At 49.9% G+C, this 24,209-nt stretch overlaps 8 protein-coding genes across 8 annotated transcripts; 6 read left to right on the forward strand and 2 right to left on the reverse strand.

Moving 5' to 3' along the window:
• Nucleotides 1-296: 296 nt before the first annotated feature.
• SAPIO_CDS6556 (uncharacterized protein) lies at nucleotides 297-1,452 on the forward strand (the record flags this gene model as incomplete). Its single annotated transcript, XM_016788625.1, has 4 exons — nucleotides 297-665; nucleotides 827-935; nucleotides 1,018-1,216; nucleotides 1,311-1,452. The coding sequence occupies 4 exons, from the start codon at nucleotides 297-299 to the stop codon at nucleotides 1,450-1,452; spliced, it is 819 nt and encodes a 272-aa protein (XP_016641778.1).
• A 1,798-nt stretch (nucleotides 1,453-3,250) lies between these two features.
• SAPIO_CDS6557 (Sterol 24-C-methyltransferase) lies at nucleotides 3,251-4,664 on the forward strand (the record flags this gene model as incomplete). The annotated part of the gene is made up of 5 exons (XM_016788626.1): nucleotides 3,251-3,457; nucleotides 3,526-3,560; nucleotides 3,630-3,643; nucleotides 3,706-4,013; nucleotides 4,077-4,664. 5 exons carry the CDS (start codon nucleotides 3,251-3,253, stop codon nucleotides 4,662-4,664), a joined length of 1,152 nt encoding a protein of 383 aa, XP_016641779.1.
• Nucleotides 4,665-4,997: 333 nt separating this feature from the next.
• SAPIO_CDS6558 (Uncharacterized protein) lies at nucleotides 4,998-5,969 on the reverse strand (the record flags this gene model as incomplete). The annotated part of the gene is made up of 2 exons (XM_016788627.1): nucleotides 4,998-5,903; nucleotides 5,958-5,969. 2 exons carry the CDS (start codon nucleotides 5,967-5,969, stop codon nucleotides 4,998-5,000), a joined length of 918 nt encoding a protein of 305 aa, XP_016641780.1.
• A 1,749-nt stretch (nucleotides 5,970-7,718) lies between these two features.
• On the forward strand, nucleotides 7,719-10,623 carry SAPIO_CDS6559 (uncharacterized protein; the record flags this gene model as incomplete). Its single annotated transcript, XM_016788628.1, has 4 exons — nucleotides 7,719-9,424; nucleotides 9,493-10,092; nucleotides 10,155-10,471; nucleotides 10,556-10,623. 4 exons carry the CDS (start codon nucleotides 7,719-7,721, stop codon nucleotides 10,621-10,623), a joined length of 2,691 nt encoding a protein of 896 aa, XP_016641781.1.
• A 2,737-nt stretch (nucleotides 10,624-13,360) lies between these two features.
• SAPIO_CDS6560 (uncharacterized protein) lies at nucleotides 13,361-13,838 on the forward strand (the record flags this gene model as incomplete). The annotated part of the gene is made up of 2 exons (XM_016788629.1): nucleotides 13,361-13,462; nucleotides 13,542-13,838. 2 exons carry the CDS (start codon nucleotides 13,361-13,363, stop codon nucleotides 13,836-13,838), a joined length of 399 nt encoding a protein of 132 aa, XP_016641782.1.
• Nucleotides 13,839-17,635: 3,797 nt separating this feature from the next.
• Nucleotides 17,636-18,348, forward strand: SAPIO_CDS6561 (uncharacterized protein; the record flags this gene model as incomplete). Its single annotated transcript, XM_016788630.1, has 3 exons — nucleotides 17,636-17,721; nucleotides 17,780-17,880; nucleotides 17,984-18,348. 3 exons carry the CDS (start codon nucleotides 17,636-17,638, stop codon nucleotides 18,346-18,348), a joined length of 552 nt encoding a protein of 183 aa, XP_016641783.1.
• Nucleotides 18,349-18,801: 453 nt separating this feature from the next.
• Nucleotides 18,802-19,614, forward strand: SAPIO_CDS6562 (uncharacterized protein; the record flags this gene model as incomplete). The annotated part of the gene is made up of 2 exons (XM_016788631.1): nucleotides 18,802-19,012; nucleotides 19,112-19,614. The coding sequence occupies 2 exons, from the start codon at nucleotides 18,802-18,804 to the stop codon at nucleotides 19,612-19,614; spliced, it is 714 nt and encodes a 237-aa protein (XP_016641784.1).
• A 2,027-nt stretch (nucleotides 19,615-21,641) lies between these two features.
• Nucleotides 21,642-22,693, reverse strand: SAPIO_CDS6563 (uncharacterized protein; the record flags this gene model as incomplete). The annotated part of the gene is made up of 2 exons (XM_016788632.1): nucleotides 21,642-22,303; nucleotides 22,378-22,693. The coding sequence occupies 2 exons, from the start codon at nucleotides 22,691-22,693 to the stop codon at nucleotides 21,642-21,644; spliced, it is 978 nt and encodes a 325-aa protein (XP_016641785.1).
• Nucleotides 22,694-24,209: the final 1,516 nt, after the last annotated feature.

Raw genomic sequence — 24,209 nt, forward strand, 5'->3', positions numbered from 1 at the left:
GACTTATTCTTCTGAGCTGGCCTTTCAACAAGTACTCATCTCTCCTCCGTGGAGCCCATGACCAGCTTAGTGATCTTCTGCCCAGGCGATCACTCTACGAATTTAGATCGGGCGAGTCGTACGCACAAGCCAGACACGTGGTTCGGAATCCAGAGGTGCCCGAGTCCGCCGCAATCCCGGTCCAGTGCAGGCAACTCTCAAGACTATAAAACCGGATCCCTCCCTTGCACTTTGACATCAGACCTCCAGAGCACTTAGACCAAATCACGCAAGACCAAAAGGAGTAAACAACAACCATGTCCGCAACCCCGCTTACCACCCTCCTCTCCATCCCCCTCTCTCAACCCCTTGACCCCGAGTCCCTCAAGCCCCACCTCTCCTCACCCCCATGGCATCAAATCCCGGGTACCTTCAACTTCCGCAGCATCTCCCACCCTCCTTCTGTGAAAGAAAATTTCATCTACCGCTCGGGATTGCTGAGCTCGGTTTCTGAAGAGGGGAAGAAAGAGATGGTTGAGGTATTGGGAGTTCGGGCGGTTTTTGATCTTCGGTTCAATGAGGAAAGAGAGAGGGATCTCGAGCCGGAACTTGAGGGGGTGGAGCATTTTTGGTTGGGGATTGCGGACGTGGATAGGGTAGCTGAGGGGAATGACAAGTGGAGGACTGTAAGTCATGATTTTCTCACTTTCCATTGCGGTCTTGGCGTTCGTGGATGGAGGTGCGATGGTCTTTATCCAAGCATTACTTCCAAGCCAAACGAAGGGGTAAGAAACAAAAGTGGCTGATCATGCTATTGTGATCTTCATGGATATAATAAATCCTACAGCTAGAAGAAATGTATTTCTACTTCCTTACAACTCATCGGCCAATCTTTCGCGATATCTTCCTGCACGTTCTTCAGAAGCCGGATCGACCTCTCTTGATCCATTGCACAGGTACGCTCCCATATTTCCCCCCCTCTCAGATTCAGCCCCAAGCCCAGGCCTTCGCGAATCTTAAGACTGATATAACCTCCAGCTGGCAAGGACCGCACGGCCGTTGCGGTCGCTCTTCTGCTCTCCCTCGCTGGTGTTCCAGAAGAGGTTATCGCGCATGATTATGCCTTGACGAGGATTGGCCTTGAGCCTGTAAGAGATCTTTTGATATCCAAAATCACACGGGGGTTAGGGGATGTGGATTGGGAGAATGGGCCTCTGAAGACTCTGATTGGGTGCGAGTACGTCGTTGCATTTTGTTTTCTTTTTCTCCCCGGAACCTCTTATTCTCTCCGCAATTCATGGAGAGTTTTGTTAACGTTGACATGGTTTTAGGGCAGCAACCATGCTTAGTTTTCTCCGAGCGATGGACGAGAAGTTTGATGGTGGGGTTGAGGGCTTTGTAGTGAGCGAGCTCGGATTCAACAGGGAGGAGGTCGAGGGTATCAAGAAGAATTTGAAGGGCCATGGCGAGTGATGCTAGGAGTGTCAAGTATCCATTAATCCAGCACTCCAGATAGCCAACTGGATCCCGCAATGGCAGGAACTTAGACTTCCTCTGGGGGTGCGAGGCATTCCCCCTTGCGTGGGTAACAATACCCAATCTCAAACTGGTTATATTTCCGTATGCGGGTCGTAATTAAGGCGCATGTTGTTCCTCAATATAACTTCGTTACCGCTTCTGTGCGTGTCATTGAACTACTTGGTTATATTAGACTTTGAAGCCATCAGTAATCGTGAAGAAGTGGGCTATATCTTCTCAACCTGAACGCAGATATTGTGAAAAGGTATTCGTCACCCATACGCCCAGAGGCTAGTATAGGTTATGCATTGGCAGCTTCAGCGCCACCGTTGTCAAAAGTAACTGACAGTGATGACGAGGCCCTTTTTTTTCCCATATTGTTGACTAACATCTTGCCTCGAGTTTGATACCGACAACAGTTTGGTGCGGCGTCATTCCAGCCAGATGTGTGCGCGAAAGTTAAAATACTCAACAAGTCTATGCTGCCGGACATGAGCACCAGGCGAATCTTTGGTACCGAAGCTAAGTTGTGGGAAAAACAGGTCAGTGGGCGATTGAAGCTACGCCTGTCTTCCGAAAGACTAAATCCACGCAGGTTGTTGTTTAGGGACAGAAATGGCAGCGACTTACAAAGATAAGTGGGTTTGAGGAAAGAGAGATGTGGTATTGAGTGAAACTAAGGTTACTGTGGTGTTGATATCGCAAAGGGTTACGGCTTAGGCTGAAGACAAACTTCCTTGTCATGGCATTATTACTGGTTATATGAAAGGCCAGGATCAGTTTATCTGTTCCAATCCCGCCACGATCTGGGAGGCTGCCTCTCCCTGGGCCGATGATGAGATCAAGACGCGCGGTATCCCCTCGGTTCACTGTCGTTTTCGTATTCTTTATTCTTTGTATGTCTAACGCCGCAAAACACGGATAATAATCTTACATTAAGTACCTATTAAGCTACATCCTGCACGGCTCCCAAAGTACCCAGACCGTAGATGGCTTGACGGCGTACATCCTCGCCACTAAGAAGCAGAACGAGCCCGTGAGGAGGGCCTAGGCATCCATGACTGCAGGAACGTAAAAGGAAAGCAGGTGAACCCGGACTGACTGGATGTGAGGGGATTTGCACTGCTCTCCACTTTTCAGCGCACAACGAAACAGCTTCCCAAGCGAGGATCCTGAAACAGAGCAGAGCTGATTTCAACACAGAGAATGGCTCGGGGCTGACTGGACAAGTGCTGGATCTGGAAGGGTCACCAGGTTGGGAATTATCGACCTCGAGAGTGCTTTCGTATTCGGATAATTTAAGGAGAAAGAGGCCTGCGTTTTTTTCTATTATCTGAATCAACTCCATGAACCCTTGATTGAGCATTTGGAACGAAACCCTTTCGCTGTTGACAGCGCAGTTTTCTATCTCTATTTGACGAGACAAATGAGAGTGTCTGTGAGGTTGTGGGGGGAGGTCCGCTCGCATTCGTATTCGGGATCACGACTTCCAAATTCTCGGCATCTTTGTGTAGGCAGTTACATAATCCTAGCCCATTGAGCTTTACATCCGTTCGACAGGCTCCAGAGTCTCGAAAACGAGCCAGCCCATTATAATGGAAAAGAATATAAATTCATTATAGCCCAGATAGCCATTTGAGTCTCAAGGTCAATGTGGTGAGCCTCCAAACCATCAATCCATTCTGCTCTTGCCCTGTTCACGCTCTTGTCCTGTTCACGGCGACTTCCACAAGCCGCAAGACCTCGTATCGCCATGACTTCATCCAACGAGAATCATCGCCAATTATCAGTGGTTAGAGGTACTACCTTTGAGAATGTGCTCCATAAGGGATCTCGTGACACTGTTGGCATGTCGGCAATGATGAAGAAGAACTACGATGCCCAACAGGCCGCTTCCGACGAATACTTCAAACATTGGACTAGCAAGACGGCTGAAAGTGAGACTGAGGAAACCCGAGAAGTAAGGCATCACAGCATCATGGAAGAATCTTGTCGTGAATGCTGACCATGTGTTCTCTCTTACAACAGACAAGACAAGCGGGTTATGAATCGTTGACCAGGCAGTAAGTGTGTCCTGTAATTGCAAATATTATCAGGATAACATTCTGACAGTGCTTGGTGTTAACAATTAGATACTACAACCTCGGTAATTATAACTATTATCCCCTACAGCTACCATTGGACCGAGAACTGAAACGGCGAGTCTAGCTACGGACTTTTACGAATACGGCTTCGGACAGAGCTTCCACTTTTCTCGTGCGGGAATCGGAGAGTCGTTCCAACAAACACTTGCGAGACACGAACACTACTTGGCGCGTATAATAAACATCACGGATGGCATGAAAGTACTCGACGTCGGCTGTGGCGTCGGTGGCCCAGCACGACAGATTGCAAAGTTCACAGGCGCCAAGGTCGTTGGACTTAACCTTAACGAATACCAGATTGAGAGGGCGAGGAGATACACTTCAGAACATGGCATGGACGACCAGGTCCAGTTTGTTCAAGGAGATTTCATGGTAAGCCGAAGATGCGACTGCCTCGCGTTGTCGTAGGACTTTCTTATTAACAGCGCAAACTAGAACATACCGTTCGATGATGATACATTCGATGCGGTGTACGCGATCGAAGCGACCGTTCATGCCCCATCCCTCGAAGCGGTTTATTCTGAAATTTTCCGCGTTCTTAAACCCGGCGGCACATTTGGGGTGTACGAATGGGTTATGACCGAAAGGTACGACGATGATGACCCTAAGCATCGCAAGATCCGCCTCGACATCGAGAAAGGCGATGGTATCGCAAACATGGTAAAGGCGTCTGAAGCCGTGCGCGCCATCGAGGCGGCCGGTTTTGAGATGCTCGCCCACGAGGATCTCGCGGACCGCCCAGACCCGAGTCCTTGGTATTGGCCACTCGATTCCGGAAGTTGGCGCCATGTGCAGACATTCGGCGACCTGTTTTATACTTTCCGGATGACATATATTGGAAGGTCGCTCACGCATCTTGTTTTGAGTGCCCTAGAGGCAACTCGACTTGCGCCTCCGGGTGTTGTCAAAATGTCGGAGAACTTGTGCGAAGCCGCCGACGCGTTAGTATTGGGCGGCAAGGAAAGGATCTTCACTCCAATGTATCTGATGGTCGGTCGCAAGCCCGTAAAAGATGCAAGATAGAGTATCACCTCGTCAAGAAAGTGCTGCATTCTTTAGCTAGTATCTACAGTTCTCCCCCACCGACCTCACGGTTTCCCTCTTCCAAGAGGGTATTCTATATTTTACTTATTATTTTTATTCTACAAAAATATACCTGTTTTTGCAAAATATGAATTGCAGCCTCTCGTTATGCGTTGATCCTATGCTTTGGCTAAGATATAAACTTCTAAAAGGATGTGAGGCAGTGAGGAGTGCGAGACATCACCACGGGAGACCTCTGCTCACCCGATACGGTCGGACCGGTCTACACAAGTAGTAGGCGCCAACACACGTGAGAACTGGAGGAAACCCAAGTCAATGCTTCACCACGATCTTGCCCCCCGCCCCTTGCGAGTCCAGCATTCTATGCGCGCTTTGAATATCCTTGAACTCAAAGACATGTGCAGGTTTAGCGTCCCACTCCCCCTTTTCAATCATGTGGACAATCTTTTGCATCGGAATCTCCGACAATGGGAAATCCGGAGAGCCTAGGACTTTGCTGTGGAACAAGCTAAAATGAACACCAGATTTCATCTGGACCATGGGATTGAAGTCCTTAATTGGGGCTAGCCCTCCCAACCACCCCGCCTGTAGCATTCGTCCTCCAGATCGTGTGAGGTCGATGGACTCCAGTAGTACACTGTTGCCGATGAGATTCAAAGCTTTGTCAAACTCGGGAGCATGGTCAAACTGGTCTTGGAGCTCCCGCCGTTCCTGCTTCACCTCAACTGCCCCGAGCCGCTCTAGCCACGGGAACCGAGACTCTTGTCGTGTGGTGGCCGTCACGAGGGCGCCGGAATTGACCGCTAAATTCAGTGCAGCTTGGCCGATCGTTGATGTAGCACCGCGGATAAGGAGCTTTTCCCCACGATGCAAGTCGAGGATGGTGAAAAGGCACGTGTAGGCTGTGCTGTAGACTTCTGGAAGAGCCGCAAGTCGTTCCCAAGGCAACGCTGTCTCTATCGCAATGACGTTTGTGACGGGCACGTTAACGAACTCGGCGTATCCACCAGGGCGGGTCCTGCCCATGCCACCCATCACGCCCATGACCTTGCTTCCGATGGGAATTTCTGCCCCTGGACAGGCCTCGACGATTCCGACACACTCGAGACCTGTGATTGGATTCCATTCGTCCCATTCCCCCTTTCGCATATGCATCTCGGCATGGTTGACCCCGAAGGCTTTCACATGAATCAGAACCTCGCCGGCAACGGGAGCGGGCTTTGGAAGTCGTTTGTATTGTAGGACTTCTAGACCGCCAAACTAGGTGATGACGATGGCGTCCATGGCGTCTGATAGAGGGGAGTTCATGAACTGCGTTATATGTTGCCACGGCGAATAGAGGGTAGGGAGAAAGAAGACCGTTGCCCGGAATCCTTCTCATTTATAGACCCTGCATTGGCCACGGGATTTGGAATTAGTTATTAGTACTTGCGAGATATGGTAGGATCTGCGGGTACGCCAAAGGGAGAGAGCCGGTTTCAACGTCATAGGAAGGGCGTAATCAGAGGAAGGGCGTGAGAATGCTGGAATGGGATACTACTTCATGTCGGGTGTGGCTCGTGTGAGGTCAATGAAGACAAAAATTATGTCATTGGTCTTCACATTGACCTTTGACTTCACCGAATCGCCGCCCTGATTACAAATTCTCAAGTGTTCCCAAGCCTTTGCGGCGTCAATGAGTTTGAGTTTAACTTTATACTACCCATCGCTCTCACTCCTCCATCGGATTCTGGACGGCTAGGGTGCCTGTGAGAGTTCCTTTAACCTATTAAATTTGAAATACTTCGGCTATGTGCGCAACACTACGCCCGGAAGAGAGCATTTGCTCTCGTTCTGGGGTCGGGTATTCATACGATGCTAGAGAAGATTTGATGAATGAGGATGTGTCCGCCGTCAAGGGACTCCATTTTCATTGGGCTGTCGAACACTGCCTAGTATTCGTCATGCGTTGCGCCTTGGCCGATTCCTCCTTGCTTGGGTCATTGGTATTCAGATCTGGTTGCAGGGTCCACGATGGCTCTCTGCTATCAAGAAATTTCACTCTCAGTCTAGCCTATAGCGATGTAAGCTCAGAATACATCATGATTGTGACTGAAGGGAAGTCCAGCACAGCCCCAGGGACCTCAAGGGAAGACCGGCGTATTGGATGGCACGTCTTGCAAGCATCACAATGAGCAAGCTATGTTAAGATTAAGGGAATGGTTTAAGAACCCTTGGTTCGAGTGGAGATTTCATCGATAGTGGTCACTAGGCTGTTTTCACGGTCGAGGCGTATGTGCCGGGTCCTCTCTTTTAGTCCTCTGAAGATCTATACTTGGAATCGCTATCTGGGGCTTGCTCAATTTCCGGTCCCATTTCATCTCCCGCCTCCTTAACATCATCGCCATTATCATCCCGCGCCTTGGTCCCCTTCCCCTTTTGTTTCGTCACCTCCTCCCACCTCTCCCGACCAGGCCAGGTTCCAACCGGCTTGGAGAGTTGTATTGTAGCTTTCGACAGGATCGGGCTGCCATTCTCGCAGGCATAGTCTGCCACTTGTGAACTATTTATCTAGGCTTAGATCAGTTGTAGGGATAGATGCAGTCTGACATTGCCCATGTGGGCGACCTCTCAGAGGTACGCACTATACTTGCAGCAGGGGGGTTGACTTGCTACAAGGATATATTCCGGCGGTCGAATACCTATTTGTTTTAAAGCAACATAATTTCCTAAAAGATTGTCATCCATTTATACGGTTCGTTGTGCTACCATCTATGTACGTATCATTGGTGAGACGCAGGCATTCGACGTGTTTCTCTGCGGGAGGCCCACCACGCGAGAAGATAAAAGGGACCCCAATGGAGCCCAAACGAAGGCGTCGGGTCAGGCAGAATACTCTCCTCTTTATTTTCGATAAGTTCCTTGCAAATAAACACTTATTCGACACAATTATCATTTCAGTTCACCCATACTACTGCGAATTGTACCCATTCATTTGGGAAAAGTCTAGAGTTCACCTCGTCGCCAAAGCTATCTCCTGCTTATTCAAACAGAATGGGTCGAAGAAAGAGTCTCTTAAACGTCTTCCGGTCGGAGAGGGCCTTGGGGCGTAAAACTTCCGTGGAGGGTGTCGTGGACGCCGGCAAGCCGAGTGACGCGGATAAACAAGATCCCAGCGATATCGATTCGTGGGGAACATCATCTTGCTCTTCCCCTTGCCCTCCCCAGCCATTGAAACTATCGCAACGAGTTCCATCTCATGCTATAGGTTCAGTTCCACCATCAGAAAACAATGGCTTGAAAAGAACCTCGGAGGTAGCTGAAACACTGTCGAGGCAGCTGAGCCACATTGAGCCGACGGTACTGGCGCTAGCAGAAGGACTGGAGAAGTCACAGGAAGCCGTACTGCAGCACATTGATTTCTTGACCGGGTACGACGGGGATCCTTCAGACGCTCGTCAGGCCACCGAGGGAGGGGCGGCGTGTCTTAGCGAATCGCAGAAGCGCCTTCCCCAAGAGTCAAAAACGGAAAACCAAGCTTGCCCCCGTCCGTCGGCGTCGATTGAGAATCCGACGGGACAAGTCTACGACAAAAAAGTCCTCAGCAACCTCCTGTCTTGTATACAAGAGTGTCAAAAGTTTCTAGACACTCTGCAGAAAACGGCTAAATTTGAACATGACTTGTCGACGGATACAAGCGCAAGCCCCGACCGAAACACAGACATGCTCCAACACACCCAAGAACAACTTACACAGGGTCTTGAAGAGAGTCAGTTCGGTCGCAATCCAACCGCCGAGTTGTCTCGGCTACTTGGGGAGGAGAAAGAAAGAACTTCTGCTTTAGCGGTAAAGCTGGAGGAAGTTGAAGCAAGGAGTAAGAGTCAGCAACAGAAATGCATGGCTGCTCACGAGGAAGAAAAGGAACGAATGCTCGACATTTTTCAAAAGGTTCTGGATAAGCTAGAGAAAGAGTCCGAATCCTTTAAGGCTACGAAGAATCGCGAGATGGAAGAGTTGTCGTGCCTAGCCGAATCTTTAGCAAACGACCTGAAGGAGGAGAAAAGTCGTCGTCGAGAAGACAAGGAAAAGTGGCAGAAAATAGAGAACGAGAAACTGGCATTGGAGCTCATGTTGCTCGAGACTCGGCGTCTGCTGCGGTGGAAAACTAGTGTCTATGCCGATACGATGGCCCAGCTAGAAGCAGAGAGACGCAAGACGCAACTTGCAGAGACTCAGTCATTGGCCCTGGGGGATCATTCTTTAACACCCAGGTCCCTTCTAATGATGTTTTCTTCACAGCAACCGGGTATGCCAGTCGCAAGCGGTTCAGAAGTCAGTCGTCTGGTTTTCTGTCCGATAACACCCGGCACCCTTGATCTGAAACTTTCCGGCGAGGAGCTGCAGTCCATGTTCTCACTCCTGAAGTCGCGAAAATCGGCACCCTTCTTGAACTTTCTTAGGACGGAAGTCTCGATCCGTCCGTGCCAAATATGTGGATTTCACAAGTTTGATCCGCCTCCATCCCGACCAAACGAGATTGCCATTCTGGACGAGTATCCCAGGTTTCCCCAGCCTATGCAACTAGAATCAAATAACGTCTGCACAAAATGTCGTCTCCCGCACCTCGTCACTGACTTTGAGAGGCATGTCTGGACTGACATGGCGACGGATGAGATCTTCAGGTTGGTGAAGAATCAAGGAGACTTTGCCACGATTTTGCGTTGCCTAGGAGATCCGGAAATTGGAAATACCTTGCGCACGTAAGTATTGCCACTTCTTTTCCTTCACCTCAAAAGCTCAATAGGCTCAAACTAACTTACTCTACTAGCTATGAAGCATGTATGGATTTACGCCGTGCTCTTTCCTGGCATGACAGTTTCCTACCCGCCCTAGCCATTCGAATCTCATGCGACCTTCATCTCCGGATGAAGAAGGCGGGCATTATGGCGCCTTTCTTTGATTCCCAATTTTTTCGCACTGAGCCGGACGATAACGGTTCGATCCCTCCTTTCGACCCAGGGACTATACGCAACGTCCGAGTATATGCCTATGAAGAGGGAACGTCTGTCGATGTTCCAGTGTTCATGAAATTCTTCAACCGTTCGGCGAAAGTTGTAGAATGCAGCGTATGCTCCGAGAAGTACCGCGATATCCGGCTACTAGAGGAAGACTGGAAGGTAGTCTGCGGCCGAGAATATGACCACGAATGGCTGTGGGCACTTCTCCACTTCCCGCCTGGAGCGACAAAGTCCGGCTGCCAGCACGAACCCGATGTGTGTCGGCGATGCTACAATCAATTCCTTGCCGCCCAGCTGGAGCAGCTTGGCAGCCTTGGATGTGAACAGATCGCGTGCCCGACGCTTGGCTGTGGGAATCTTCTCCAGTACGAAGACATTCGCCGCATGGCCTCGAACAAAACGTTCAAATTGTTAGTCTTCTCTGGTATCAGATTCTCCGCGAAATGAACGCAGCACTGCTGACAAGATCCAGGTACGATCGTTACAGACTCCTCAAGCAGCTAAGTGGCGAAGAAGGCTTCATGTGGTGCCTTAGACCTGGTTGCCAGAACGGCCAAATATACGATCCCGACGATGAAATGGTTATCTGCGCTGAATGCTCCTTTGAAATGTGTTTCCGTCATCGAGGGCCGTGGCATGCGGGCCTTACGTGTCTAGACTACGCGGCTAACCAAGGTGATCCCAATTCCAGCGGAACCCGCGAGTGGATCGAGGGAAACTCCCAGGCGTGCCCTAACCAAGGTTGTGGAGTACGGATCGAGAAGAATCTTGGTTGTGATCATATGACTTGTAAGTCTGCCTTCATCCCTCTTGAAGAGATGGAGTTGGTGTCATGTCGTTAACCTGATCCGGAACGGCAGGTACTATCTGTAGCCATGAATTTTGTTGGTATTGCCTCGGCGAGTGGGACGGGCATTCCCATTGTCGAGAGTAGTGGATGAGGAACGGGTGTCTCGTAATGATCTCTTTTTACTGATGCTGGTTCTGAGATTCTGGGAATACATATTCAGATCGCCACTCACCTCTCGCTGAAATTCTACACCTAGTTTGTCTATCCTGAAACCTAGAATCACAACCTGGGGCGCACCTTCAATCCAAAATCTTTGCGCCAACGACAAGGAGCTTTACCACTCATCCCATCGTGCCCATCCCACGACCGTAGTCGGGGAACCGATACACCATTCTTGGCTGAGATTGACTTCTCCGGGTTTAGAGATGAGGAAGATTTCCATCTAGAATTTTGGCAGACATGCTATGCAGTGGAAGACCATCGAGATACTTCAACTGCTGAAGAACCGGCTTATGAACGGCGACATCATTATTAAAGGGGGTCACGAAGGACAGCAGGCTGGGCTGGGGGTCGACCGAGAAGGAGTCAGAGAGAGCCTTATAAGTGTATCAGTCAGATCAGATTAATGTTGGTTGACTGATCTGATTGAATTGTTTATAGCGCTGGCTGGCAGAAGTATTCGACGCCGAAGCCCATAGAGCGTTCCAGGGATTAGTGGTAGCAGCAGCTATTGGACCAAAGCAAACGCCCATACACCTATCTAAACAACACAGTAGCAGTAGATGGACGACCCAGTGGACTCCAGAACACTTCTCTTAGAGTCTAGATTTCAGCTAGACGAAATACGGGTTTCTCGGTCAAATGGTCCCCAATGGCGTTGCTCTATTGAAAGTGATATGGCGCTGACAAGCTTGCAAAGGAACGAGCTATGTTCGATGCTAACAGCCAAGCCAAGCCAATTTTAACGTGGGCAAAACACAACACCAACAGACCGAAGAGAGATTTCATACAATGATAGAACCCCACAGTGCCATGCCTACTCAGTAGGCCACGACCGACTCATAAGCTTCAAGAGAAGCACGATGCGCAGGCTAACAGCAGGACACTCCAAGAACATAGAAGCTTGGACAAGTTATGAATGGATCCAATTATTTATTGTATTTTATGATTAACACCCTTTCTCTCCAGGACGTTAGTTTGTTGGTCCAGAAGTTTCCTCCCAGTAGATATTCGCAATTGGTAACAATACGTCCTCAACCTCTAAAACGCACGACTGCGTCACTCCGTCGGCACCATCTCGAGCTGCGCATACCTCGGTAGGCAGATCTCCAATCACGGTAGCGTCAAAAAGGAGCCTAAATATCAACGGGACATGTTAACACTCTCTGTTGTCCCGACAAGGTGAAGGACGGAACAATGGCATACGGTCGACTCGGATCTGTGTCGTCACAGTACCACTCAAACCGGAAGCCAACTCTGCCACCCTCCCTCCTCTCTAGCAAGTATTGGCATCTCTGCAGCAACGATGGAAGAGGCGTTTCGCCAGCCCTACATGTACTCCATACCCCTCCGCCATCCGAGATTGGCATGCGGTCCAGACGGTATGTGTCTCCTGAGCCAGGGTTTTTCACCGAGAAGGTCCCGAGGGTCTGGGTTATGTCGCCAGTGCCGACTACGGTCTCAATTTCATATTCTCGGAGGACGAAGCTGGTAATGTTGGAAAAGGAAGCGATCGAACAGCTCTGACTCGACGTCGTATCAATGCCGCCCACCTGGTGCTGCCATGGCCCTGGCGATGCCGCGGCTGGGAGGCCAAGAAGCAAACCCAAGACACAAACGAATACCATCAACATTGTGGTCCTAGAGGTCGGGAAAGTCGAAGAAGCTAGGAATCACGTCTCCCCGCTGGCGTATCTGAAGGATATTGGGCGCTGTCGCATTTTTATTTCAGGCTGCACCACCTTTTCCAGTATGTACCGACACAGCTAAAGCAACGTAATATCATCTAGATGAAGTCAAATGGAAGATAAATAGTGTAGATCCGACTTATCCGCCGCAGACTCACCTTAGCCTATATAGTTGAGGGGACTGCGGGAATAAATACTGATAGTAGACGATGGGCAGCTCCAGGTGACAAGTTTGAGGCCTAACCAGGCGCCAAGTGCTACACGAAAACAACTCCTGTGATCCTCCTCGTGCCAGCAGTTCCAGATAGCCTGCGCGGCTGTAACTGGGATGCCATCTAGAGATTCTAGTTTACTTGTTGAGATGAATCAATTGACTGATGTAATGCTGTTACGGTGGTACTTCAGAGCGTAAATACTTTACTAGTAATTTACGTATTATGCAAGGTAAAGAAATGGTATCGAGCTAACATGTCTGGTCCCGGAAGGTGTGCCTCATTCAGTCCACGATTCGGAGTTAAGCCTATTGGCCATATTAAGAGAATCGACCTTTGATGCCTTTCTACACTTCCCGTCTGACATAAGATGGTGCAGCAAATCAGAGGACAGGATCCCTTTTATCTGTCCCAGCACCGCCACGATCGAGGAGGCCGCCTCTCATTGACCAGACCCGATGAGGTCATGACACGCGGCATGCTCCGTGGGCCCATGATCTGGTTTCGTATTGCTCGTATGTACTTCGTACCACGCCGCAGAATATACATAACAAGCTTACATTTAAGTTCCTGCGCTCCATCCCCATCCTCAGCAACGCCCAAAGTGCCTCCTTTGATTGAACAGCAACATCAATTCTACTGGTCTGAAAGTTATCGTCGCCTTCGTTCTCACTCTAAACAAACTTCAGCCTAAGACTTGCCAACATTCTAAGACCCTTCTTAGCGCACACGTCAATCACATCACAACACTTCTCTCGCCAACTGCCAAATGGATCCCGGCAGCGCCTCCGAGTCTGCCCCCGCGTACGACCAGATTTTCGCCTCACACCCCGTGAATCAGGCCCCCCCTCAAAGAGGCTTTACAAAGGCAGTATGTAGATCGCCCTCTTCGCCGTATATCCCCGGTGATTCCCTGCGTGCTGATACATGTTTTTCTCCCCTCCATTTAGTACGCCCCTGTTGCCCAAGAAGATGACTCCGAAATACCACAACAGCAACAACCACATCTCCACTATCACAATGGAGTTGATCCCGAGGCTGGCGACGCCGAAGGCGAGATCCTGCTTGGCGGCGCCACACCACATACGCATTGCGAGGCCTGCGATAGGATCGCTGCGAGGCGCGAGAGGTCAGACAGAGAGAAACACTGTTGCAGCATGGTTGCCGCTGTCTTCATCATGGCCTTCGTATGTCTGATGGTGGTCGGCATCATTGTTGGATCAAGGGTTGGATCAAGGCGGTCATAGCGAGGCGAGAGTGGTCGATTTGAACGGAGCCCGTGTACAATTTCTGCTATAGCGTTAAGTTGAATGATTACGAGAAAACTCATTTTCAATTGGAAAAGGGGAGGGGGCAGCAAAGTGTTGCGATGTGAAATGGCTACTGCAAAGCAAAACGGACAGATTACCCGATATGGGCGGTAATCATGAGACGAATACCTCACAGCATCGCGAACACCTCACAGGCTCTCCAAGCCGGCCTTCCTCACTACCCCTGTCGACAGACCACCGAAGAAGGTGGGCGGTCCAGGAAATTGGATGCTGCGAATAGCGAACATATCTATATATGCGTTACCAGTATCTTGGTAAGCCCCCGGTTTTCAGTTCCGCGCCGTCGAAAGGATGACCCAGAATGCGAGCCCTGATTTGATGTGAGGATGCAATGATCCACGCCCTCGGGGCCTAGGGTTAAGTGACCCGGGGATGCAGTACTGAAAGGGAGATTATATTCACACTCAGCCCGACCCTTACACGACGGTTTTAATGCACCATTTCCATCTCATTCACCCCGTGTGTGTCTCTCTCTCACTCACCACCCTCCCTCCAAACCATCTCCTATCATCATAGTCGCTCCCCAACATAGCACTTCTCTTCTCCTTAGGTCTCTTTTTTCCCTATACAATCAAGTCGTTCGCCAACCATGGGTCTAACTCGCGCTTTAATCCTCGTCAGGCTTTGCTTCTGGACCTTCTCTTCCAGTTGCACAGTATTGAAGGTTTGCTGATGGGATCATTTCATTTCACCCCTGGCCAGTGACGAAGTATATCTACGGTTCCGTTCGGACGCCTCGATTAGGGCTAGCAGTCTTTGATATTTCTATCCCCAATTGCTACTACGCCACCTTAATGAAAAATCAGCTATTCTGGACCACGCCTATTGGCAGTTGGTGTAATTTCTTCTCCATCATGAAATCTCATCTCCGGGAGGACATACCTGCCCACCAATAATTCAATAGATCGACACCATATATATCGTCCCATACCACGCTGTGAAGATATCTCTCAAACTTCAACCGCGTGTCACATCCCACGAGTTTCCGAACGACTTCCAGCCGTGATACGAACCATATTCCGTTGCCTTTGCTATACTCCTCGGATATAACGGCGCCGACAAAAAGCACCCAGACTAGCTCGGGGAGATGATCCGCCCAAATCGTAGAATGCATTAGGCTGTCCTCGTCCCCAAGCGATTCCCTCAGCCGCTGGATCATCGCCCATGGGAGAGATCTCGTCCACCCGTGATCCTGTCTCAAGGCCCCACATATGAAGAGATGCGCTGCCAAGAGTAAGGAAAGGAGACATTGTTCTTCTGGCGTAATCGGAACATCCTCGACATGATCAAGAACAAGAAAGGCCGCGGAGAATGACAGCGTGCGAACGTCTCTCAGAGTTGGATCCATCCCGCTTTTTGTAGCTGTGATTCGTTGTCGAAGGAGTTGGATTACTGTCTTTACTGTTTCATGTCCTGGTCCGAGGTCTTGCAAATGAGAGAGGCTTGGATGCTCTCCAGCGGCTATGATGTGTTGTGGAAGGCTGATTTTGTCTAAGTTATAGTTGAGAGGGTAAAAGGGTCTTCGAAGCTGGGAGGTAGCTCTCTCGAGGTCGGCACTAGAATGTATTCGATTCAGCTTTGCTTCTGTATGAGCTAGACAATTCGCGAAAGTGGTAAACGCTTACCAGTTTATAAATCTACCGACTTGATAAGTTTTGATCGACTTAATACCGCCTCTGAGATCGACGAGACCTTTCAGTCCCTGCAAGTGAATATCGGCTTCTTCGGAAAATCCCTCTAAACTCTACAGCACCAGAAAAAAAAAGGTCAGTTATTTTGATGCTGACTCGTTAAAAGACTCATAAAAGCTAAATACTCACGGCAATGTGCCCTAGATACGCAATCGCGACGAGCACATTTTCGGTGACCTGGCAATGTCGAAGGAAAAGGTTAATCTGATTGATAGCTTCACCTTTGAGTTTCCATCCTTCCCTTCGCAGATCCGGGCTAAAGGGCGATGAGTGCGCAGTTCCGAAAGCAGCCGTCATACAAAGGGTCACGCGTATCAGGAGCGGGTCTTGTATGGCCAAGGCAAGCCATGTCTTGTGGCGGGGGACAGTTGTAGTCAGGTAGTCGAAGAACACGACAACTAAAGGAGGTAGATGTGAGCCATGGCAAAGTAAGGGGGTAAAAGAGGACTATGAGTACAATGCTTGAGAAGGGCATCGACCCTGCCATTAGAGGGTATTGGAATCGTCCCAAAAGGGTCCAGTACATTCGCCTCGAGCCATTCGATTCCTGCAGCACATTTGCTGCTAAAGTGGCATTGCTTCACGTTTGCAAGCATAGCCTCTTTTCGACCCTTGTCCGGCACTGCATCAGAGAATGTACCTTGAAAGGTTGCCTCGCCCGTCTTTGACCATAAGTTGTCCGTTGGCCTGGCACCCTGGCTATAACTCTTTATAGACACCGTCCCGAGTCTGAACTGACTTTTTAACCCCCTTTTGGATTGTGCTGTCCGCTTCGAATTGGCTTCTACACCACTCACTGCTTCCGAGCCTCCATTGGCCACCGTTTTCGAACGCCTCTTCAGCGCCGTCTTGACGGCATGGCTCCGGACCGCACTATCAGCCGGCCTAGAAGCTCCAGTGGAAACAACAAATGCGAAATCGGCCATGCTTTAGCTTCCTGGACACGCCTTGACTCCAAGAATCGGATCAACACGACTGTTGATGTCGAAGGCAGGGAGAAAATACCAACGGCGTAAGACCTCAAAATTATCAATGTGGCGTTTCGGAATACCACGTGCCACACTCCCTTGGCCCAGGAGCCAATGGCGTCAGCTGGTATTTCATCGAGCAGGACAAACCCATTTGACATGCTCCCTGCTCTACTGTAATGTCTTTTCATTTTTAACAGCGTTTTGTTTCACACTTCACAACTCTCTTCCCGATTCCGGGGAGGTTCACCCCCGGACCTTGTTAGTGGCCCCTCGCGATACTTTGGAAGGAAAGCATACCGTGATATAACGGCCGATAACGTATGAAAATGTGTATAGAGTCAAAGTTTGCCGTTACCGCCTCGTCCTTGCTCTTGATGCAAAGCCCTTCGGAAATGGTCGGGTCGTTTTTCTTCAAGCGGAACAGCCGAGGGACATCCGAATCGTCATCTGCCAGATCAGACTTCACCCAGACGCATTGAGTCCGAGGAGAACCGTGTTATGGAGAATGATCCTTGTTGAGAAAAAAAATACCGGCCACCCTCGAGTAAAAAGTATGCTGATGCATTGGCGCGAGAAACTAACTGGGGTAGAAGCCAACTGCGGTAGGTGGCTTTCCTAATCCGGAAAAAGGTTGTAGTTTACGAGAATAGATTGCTCACACGGCCCTGTTAGCACAATTTCCAGAGAGACCATGAGGAACAGCAAATCGGAAGTCCCTGCATAGTCACCCGATAAGAAGCTGACGGAGGTATACGAAAGTTTGTGCTTTGGCTCATCATGAATGAAATGGTTCGTAATTTTACGTTGCGAAAGGGATGCCTAAAATGATTACAGTCGAGGCTTCCGCATGAACCGAGATGGGAATCCAGAAGTCGAGGTACTTAAAAGAAGCATAAATCCCCCCGAGGAGAAATGCCATGAGAATTGGCCATTTCCTTTGTCTCTGACTCTATTTTCAATTGCTACTAGTCTCAATTCTCGGACTGTGATACCTGCATTACCTATTCATAGCACACCTAACCTACTTAGTACGCGAGAAGAAGCCGCGGCCATGGTGGAACACGCGAATGTGGACTTGAACCTCAGGTGGCAAGATCAAAATGTAGTCAAGAAGGACGGTCAATGGACAGTTGACGGGTAAGTACTCCAAAAGGGATTATCTGTTTCGTCTTTGAGCTAATTTCACACCATTAAGGCGGCCGGTTGTAGATGTTGCTCTCTCTTATCACCAGCATCCCTCCAACCTTCCGGGCATGTCGTGGCTAGGTCTGATTGTTACTGCGCCACCCAATGCTGGTAAGTGAGGGCGTTTGTTTGCTCACTTCGGGTCCCCCATCCGTGCGGTCGAATTGAATCCCCTTGCGATGTCCTGATCCTGATACGTCTGGAAAACGCGTAGCCACGCCACCTCACACTCACGCTGGTGCCGCCATTAATGCCACCGTCATCCGCGGCCATGTCCTAAACCAAATGGTCCACACCCAGGTCGATCCTGTTACAGGAGAAACTCACGCTCAGGATAGTGGTGCAAAGATCTATGGTCCTGGAGAGAGCTGGTTCGAGGCTCCCGGCTGCCACCATGTTCGATCTGAGACCGTGGGCGATGAGGAGTCGCAATTCATCGCGAATCTGATTGTTACGGACAAGGTCTTTGACGGATTGGATATGAGTGCCAAGGGCCTCGAGGCCGATTTTGCCAAGATTGGTCGTGTTTTTATTATCGACAAGGATATCGAGGAGCGGGAAAAGGAAACCAAGAAATAGAGCCACATGCAGGGGTCTGCATAGCAAACAGAGGACAGTCGTCCTAGCCGGCCGGTTATAAACTTTTCTGCTTCTTCCCGTATGTCTATCGGCAGTATCGTAGCTGTCTTCGAGGCTACTTCAGTTCCGTAGGGATCAGCGCAATTAAACGAGGAAGGAAAAGTGATGTGCAGATTGATAAGCCAGATGCACTAAACATATATGGTACGCAAGATAAAGCCAATACTTGGGGGTTTGGGGGGGAAGGGGGGTCTCAGAATATACGCATAGGATTATCGATTATCATTTCAGATTAACTGCTCAGCCCGAGGACATCGACGATCACCTGTAGGTTACTAATCGACTTCGTCGAGGAGACCCACTTGGCTTCGAGCCGGCCTTGTAGCCATAGTTTACAACAAGGCTATGCAGCTCAGCGCTTCCTCCATCGATAAGTCTTGAGCCGTGACGGTTATGAGCGCCGATATAGAGAGAATCGCCCTTGGACTCAAGAATGTGCATGATCTCTGGGCCAATGTAATTCAAGTTGCCCTAGCCGCCTGGCTACTCGAGAAGCAGACGGGTGTTGCCATCGTGCTACCTCTCGTGGTAGCAGCTGCCTGCGGTTATGGGACCTTGAAAATCAGCATCGCGGCGGGCGACCAACAGGTCAGCTGGCTCAAACGTACCGAAAAACGTATCGACGTCATGACTCGAACCCTCTCGTCGATGGGGGACGTCAAGTTGTCCGGATTGACGAGAAAATTGACTGATTCGATATAAGACCTGAGGAATGCCGAGCTGCAAGAAGCAGCAAAGTTCCGCTGGTGGGATGTCAGCGCGACGGCCATGGGCTTTGTGCCCGTCATGATTAATCCTGTTCTTACCTTCGCCATTTTCATTGCGGTTACGAATACAGGCTCACAGCCGCTGGATGCTTCGCGGATGTTTGTCTCATTGTCTTTCTTGACAATCATGTCACGTCCTCTTAGTAGGCTTTTCCAATCTGGCCCCATGATCTCGGCCATGATTGCATGCTTCAATCGGATTGGGGAATTTACCGAGACGAAGGAATGGGACGACCCAAAGGTTGACGCCAAGGAAGACGGTGAAAATGAATGGGAGGTTAACATCAGCGGTGGCTTAGCTGGGCGCAGGAGGTCAAGCCAGTTCTTCAAAATGTCGACGCCTCCTTCCCTCGGGGCAAGCTCACGATGGCTAGTCTCCCCTTTCACGCATTCCCTTCCCATTCCTACGGTACTTTCTGTTAACCTTGAAGTGTCATAGATCGTCGGTCCCGTCGGATGTGGTAAGTCCACTCTCTTAAAGGGTCTCCTTGGAGAGGTGACGTACACTCAGGACTCCCTGCACCTGCCTTCTCGGAGCATCGCATTCTGTGACCAGACCCCCTGGATTATGAAGGGCACTGTCAATAATAATATTACTTTATTCTCCAGCGCCAACGAGGAGTATCATCAATCAGTAGTGGCAGCTTGCAGCCTCCATGATGACCTCGGCCAGCTTCCAGGCGGGGACCAGTCGAAAGTCGGAGGCAAAGACATTACCCTAAGCGGCGGCCAAAAGCAACGAGTGGTACGAGGACAATCGCTCATATTAACCAAACTAATAGTACATAGCACTTTTGGGGTCCCTCGTCTCCCAGCTCAGCCTTTTCTGCCATGTCTTACCGCCTTGGGTCCTTAAAGCGGCCAGCTCCTGACATTAATTTAAAGCTGTCCCGCATTTTTATAACTGTCCTTCATTTTTGTGACCAAGAGGCAGTTGCCTCTTAGTTGGTGTGCCAGCAGGCCAACGACCCACCCTTACACCAACGGGTAAACTTTTCTATTGTGCGTCAGGTTGTAATACAACAGTTGTCTGCCTTGCTGCCCAACCATCCATCACTACCTTTACACATAGAGGTCTCAAGAGCATATAAGACGCAGAAATTCTCCTCGACGTATTAATTTCACCTTTTTCCTCCTTTCCGCTCCTTCTTCTTGCCTGCCCCATTCTTCCAAAACCACTTGTTGTCCTTTTGGCTTCCGTCTGCTCAACTCAGAGAGCCTACATGTCTAAACAACGAGAGCCAGCAGCCTCAATCACCCATCGAATGGACTACACGTATGAGCGGAGTATTGGAGCGTTGGAACTTCGCCTTCTTCGGCCGTTATGAGCAACTCGTGACCACCTCTCGTTCAAAGTGGTCCATGCCGCGCGAGAATTTGCACCAACTTACACTGTTGTTTCATATACTTGGGGTGATGGCACCCCATTTAAAGTCATCTATCTAGACGGCCATGTATTTCGCGTTCGGGAAAACCTATGGTCTTACCTATACTACTTGAGTACGAATACATAGCCTCGGGGTGGAGTTGCTTATGGGTGGACGCTATCTGCATTAACCAAGATGACCACCAAGAGCGCAGTGCTCGGGTCGGCAAAATGGACCAGACGTATTTGAAGGCCACTTGTGTCTCTGTTTGGTTAGGCCTCATTTCCCAGGTTGAGGAACGCCGTCCTCAATGGCTAAAATATGAGCCTATCATGACGGCAGAGGTTGATGGCTTCAGTTGGGCTGAGTCGATAACGGACCTGGCGAATCGCCCATACTGGTCTCATTTTTGGGTCATCTAAGAGTTTTTACTAAACAAAGACGTCGTACTGCATTGCGGCAACAATATGATCAGCTGGCTAGCGTTTCAAGAATGCCTATGTCTTGAGGCGGGTTTCAACCAGTATGGTAGCCAAGCTGAGGACGATTTGCTGACTGGCCTGGTGGACTCTTTTCGGGCTCTACTACTAGTAACTGGATGTCATCCTGACAAATATCCGGAACTGTTGCAACCGCTTCAATGCCTCATTGTTCGTCACCGTGGGTCAATTTGCAAGGATCCAAGAGATAGAATCTTCGCGCTTCTCGGACTTGTTTCGCTAGAGGAGCGAGGACTTCTCGGCAGATACTTTCCAGATTATAAAATGACAAAAGAACAAGTCTGTATCATCACCTTGGCGCACTTGACGCAATACATTCTACCCGGGGATCTACCAAAAATAACGGCCGACTCCGATGAGGTTTTTCTCGGGCTTGGTATTGAGTTAAGAGCAGAGAGAAAAAGGCTGCTGGGATCTGCAGAGAGGTTTGAGAGAAAATAACACTTAGATCCTAATGAAGAAAAGTTTGTTGATACACATGAAATTGAGCACGGCGCGGCGTGGGGTGTAAGTGAAGCTCGTTGAGCAATATCTAACAGAACCAAAGGCCCGATCTTACCTGTAGAATCGCAAGTGCTCTCCCATGGATCGCCGCCGTGCTAATGGCTCTCTCTTAAGTCTATTAGCCTATAAGACGATCCACTATGGTTTTCGCTCTCAGGACCCTTAATGACAGTCTGATCCTTCCTATCAAAAACGAGGCCAGGGTGGCCGAAGCACAGAGCAAAGACAGCAACGACGATAAGTACGCCCTCAAGACCGATAAATAGACCCTCATCAGACAGCGTCTCGCCGCTATATCCCTCCCTTAGCTCATAGCACCTAAAGACGCAACGGGCGAGGATGAGGAGGATGGAAGCGGCTAGGCCTCCGAGGAAGGTATTCATACGCCAGGGGGCCAGGGCGACTGCTTTTGAGACTCCGACATAACCCCCCTTCGAGAATGAGGAGGATGAGGAGTGACGGAAGAAACGAAGCATGTGGTCTGCAAAGAGGAAGCAGAAGGCGAAGATGACGATGACTTGAAGGATGAGGCCTGCGAAGGCGAGGTCTATGCCGGTTTGATTTGAGCCAGAGGAGACGGTAGAGAGGGCGCCGCCACCGGCTTGGAGGAAGAGGCAGATTACGTCGGCGGGGATGAAGATCCAGTAGTAGAGGCGTGGGGGGATGCGGGAGAGGGAGGGGGAGAAGTGGGTTATTGCTTTGGAGAGGGTGATGTAGATTGCAGCGGTGTAGAAGATGGGGCCGGAGGTGATGAAGACTGGAGGTTTACAAATTTTGTTAGTATCGGTATCTCTAAACGGTTTTCTTTGGGGTGACGGTTCCAAGACTTACCGATTTGAATCATGAAGCCGGCAAACATGAAGGGGTTGCCATGCATTAGGACTCGGCCTACGTAGCCTACTATTTCGCTAAGGCAGCCGAGGATCATGCAGACCATGAACCAGATCTGCTTCCAGCAGAAACCGAGGTAGGCATGGACTAGGAGGGCGAGGATGTATAGGGCGATAAAGGTGATGTTAGCGGGTAGGCTTGGGCGGTAGCGGTAGACGGAGTATTCGAGGGGACAGAGGTCGAGGGTACAGTTTGAGGATGGGCCGAAGACAACGATGTAAGGGGGGAGGCCGGGAGGGTAAGTTGAGTCAGACATAGTAATGACCAAGGTATTAAGTCAAGAGGGAGAAGTTAGGATAATGAAGAGTAGATAGATATGAAGAGATATGGTTTAAAAAGACTGGTTAATAGAAACTAGAAGAAGCGAAGAAGGAGGTTTTGTTAACTGGATGCATATATAGATAGGTGTTGATTCGGATGTGAATCTACTTGATGGCTTAATCACGAAGCAAGAATCCTAGAATCCGATCGGGGGAGGACCTAAAGACTTAAATAAGCTCAAGGATGACACTCCATCTTAACTGTGATTACCTCTCTCGATGTGGCTCTGAGAATAAAATAGAGCCCGTGCTACTTACCCTGCCCTGCCCTGCCCTGCCCCTACACCACCGTCGCACTCGCATTTCACTTAATAGGGAAACAGCGTGTAGGTTACGTGGCCTGGCCAAAGTCGTAGAGAGTCTCGACCATGCCCTCCTGCAGCAGGATACGGATAAGAAGAGTAGGTAGCAAACGGCGTCCTTGCCGGCCTTCTTTCCAGCTATATTTAGGGGAGTCATTCCGTTCTCGTTCGTTACATGCGCAGCTGCGTCGACATGACCAGATCAGCCAAAGCATGCTCAGGGTTGAGGCTGGCCTCAAAACGGGGTCAGGGGGCTGGATCAAATGATTGGGACTCGCAGGATTCCTTGATCGCAGGGTCTGGTCAGTGCAGGTTGACTGCCGTGGCGAGTGACACAGCCATCCGTCCTACCCAGCTGTTGGTTGGAGGGTGGAAGCGAGTCCGAAGGAGGCAGTATCTAGTACATGGTTATTGACGTGGGGTTACGTAGCAAGAGCGGGCTGAAGTCTCTGGTGTTTAGGATTCTAGAATAGGTCGCTAGGAAGCCGTGCGGAATCGGGACCGGCCAAATTGTGCCGAGGTCTAATAGGGTAATGCTTATACATACGTAAGTATCTCCTTCATATTGTATCGTTAGCTCTTGCATTCGCCTGCAGGGTTCTTTAAGACTGGTATATTTCAAGCCAAGTCCACAATAATATCTTCACCATCTTTTTCTCGAGCAATATTCAATTCATCATAGGAGGTCTGCTTCGTAATATTCCACCATTTCATCTGTTACATCCTCTCGCTCCGCACCAGGATCTGGGTTGGTGATCTGACCGCGATGGTTATGGTCCGACTCGCTCGACGCTGATAGACCTGGCCGTGATGGCTTTAGCTCCGCACTCGCACTCGCACTCGCACGCCTACTTTTGGTGTGTCGAAGTAGTACAAGTGTACCCTGGCTGAGCCACTTTCATCCGCTCGCTATTGGGGCTGCATCCTACCTAATCCAACGCAACCATGTTAAGCTTGTCTTGGAGACCGTTTGCCTTGTTTGAGCGACATTGTGCGAATCCGAGTCTGCATTCCACCTGCGCAGCAATTCCGCAGTAACAGGCTACAAAGCTGTTATTTCAGTTTCGCAGCATCAAACCCGAATGGATCTCATCCGTGGCGGTCGCCATCCTCGTTCGCTGGTTCTATGTCTCTGTTCAAACTTGAGAGT

This window comes from Scedosporium apiospermum (genome assembly GCF_000732125.1).
Source record: "Scedosporium apiospermum strain IHEM 14462 chromosome Unknown SEQ_SAPIO_0104, whole genome shotgun sequence".
Classification (NCBI taxonomy): Eukaryota; Fungi; Ascomycota; class Sordariomycetes; order Microascales; family Microascaceae; genus Scedosporium; species Scedosporium apiospermum.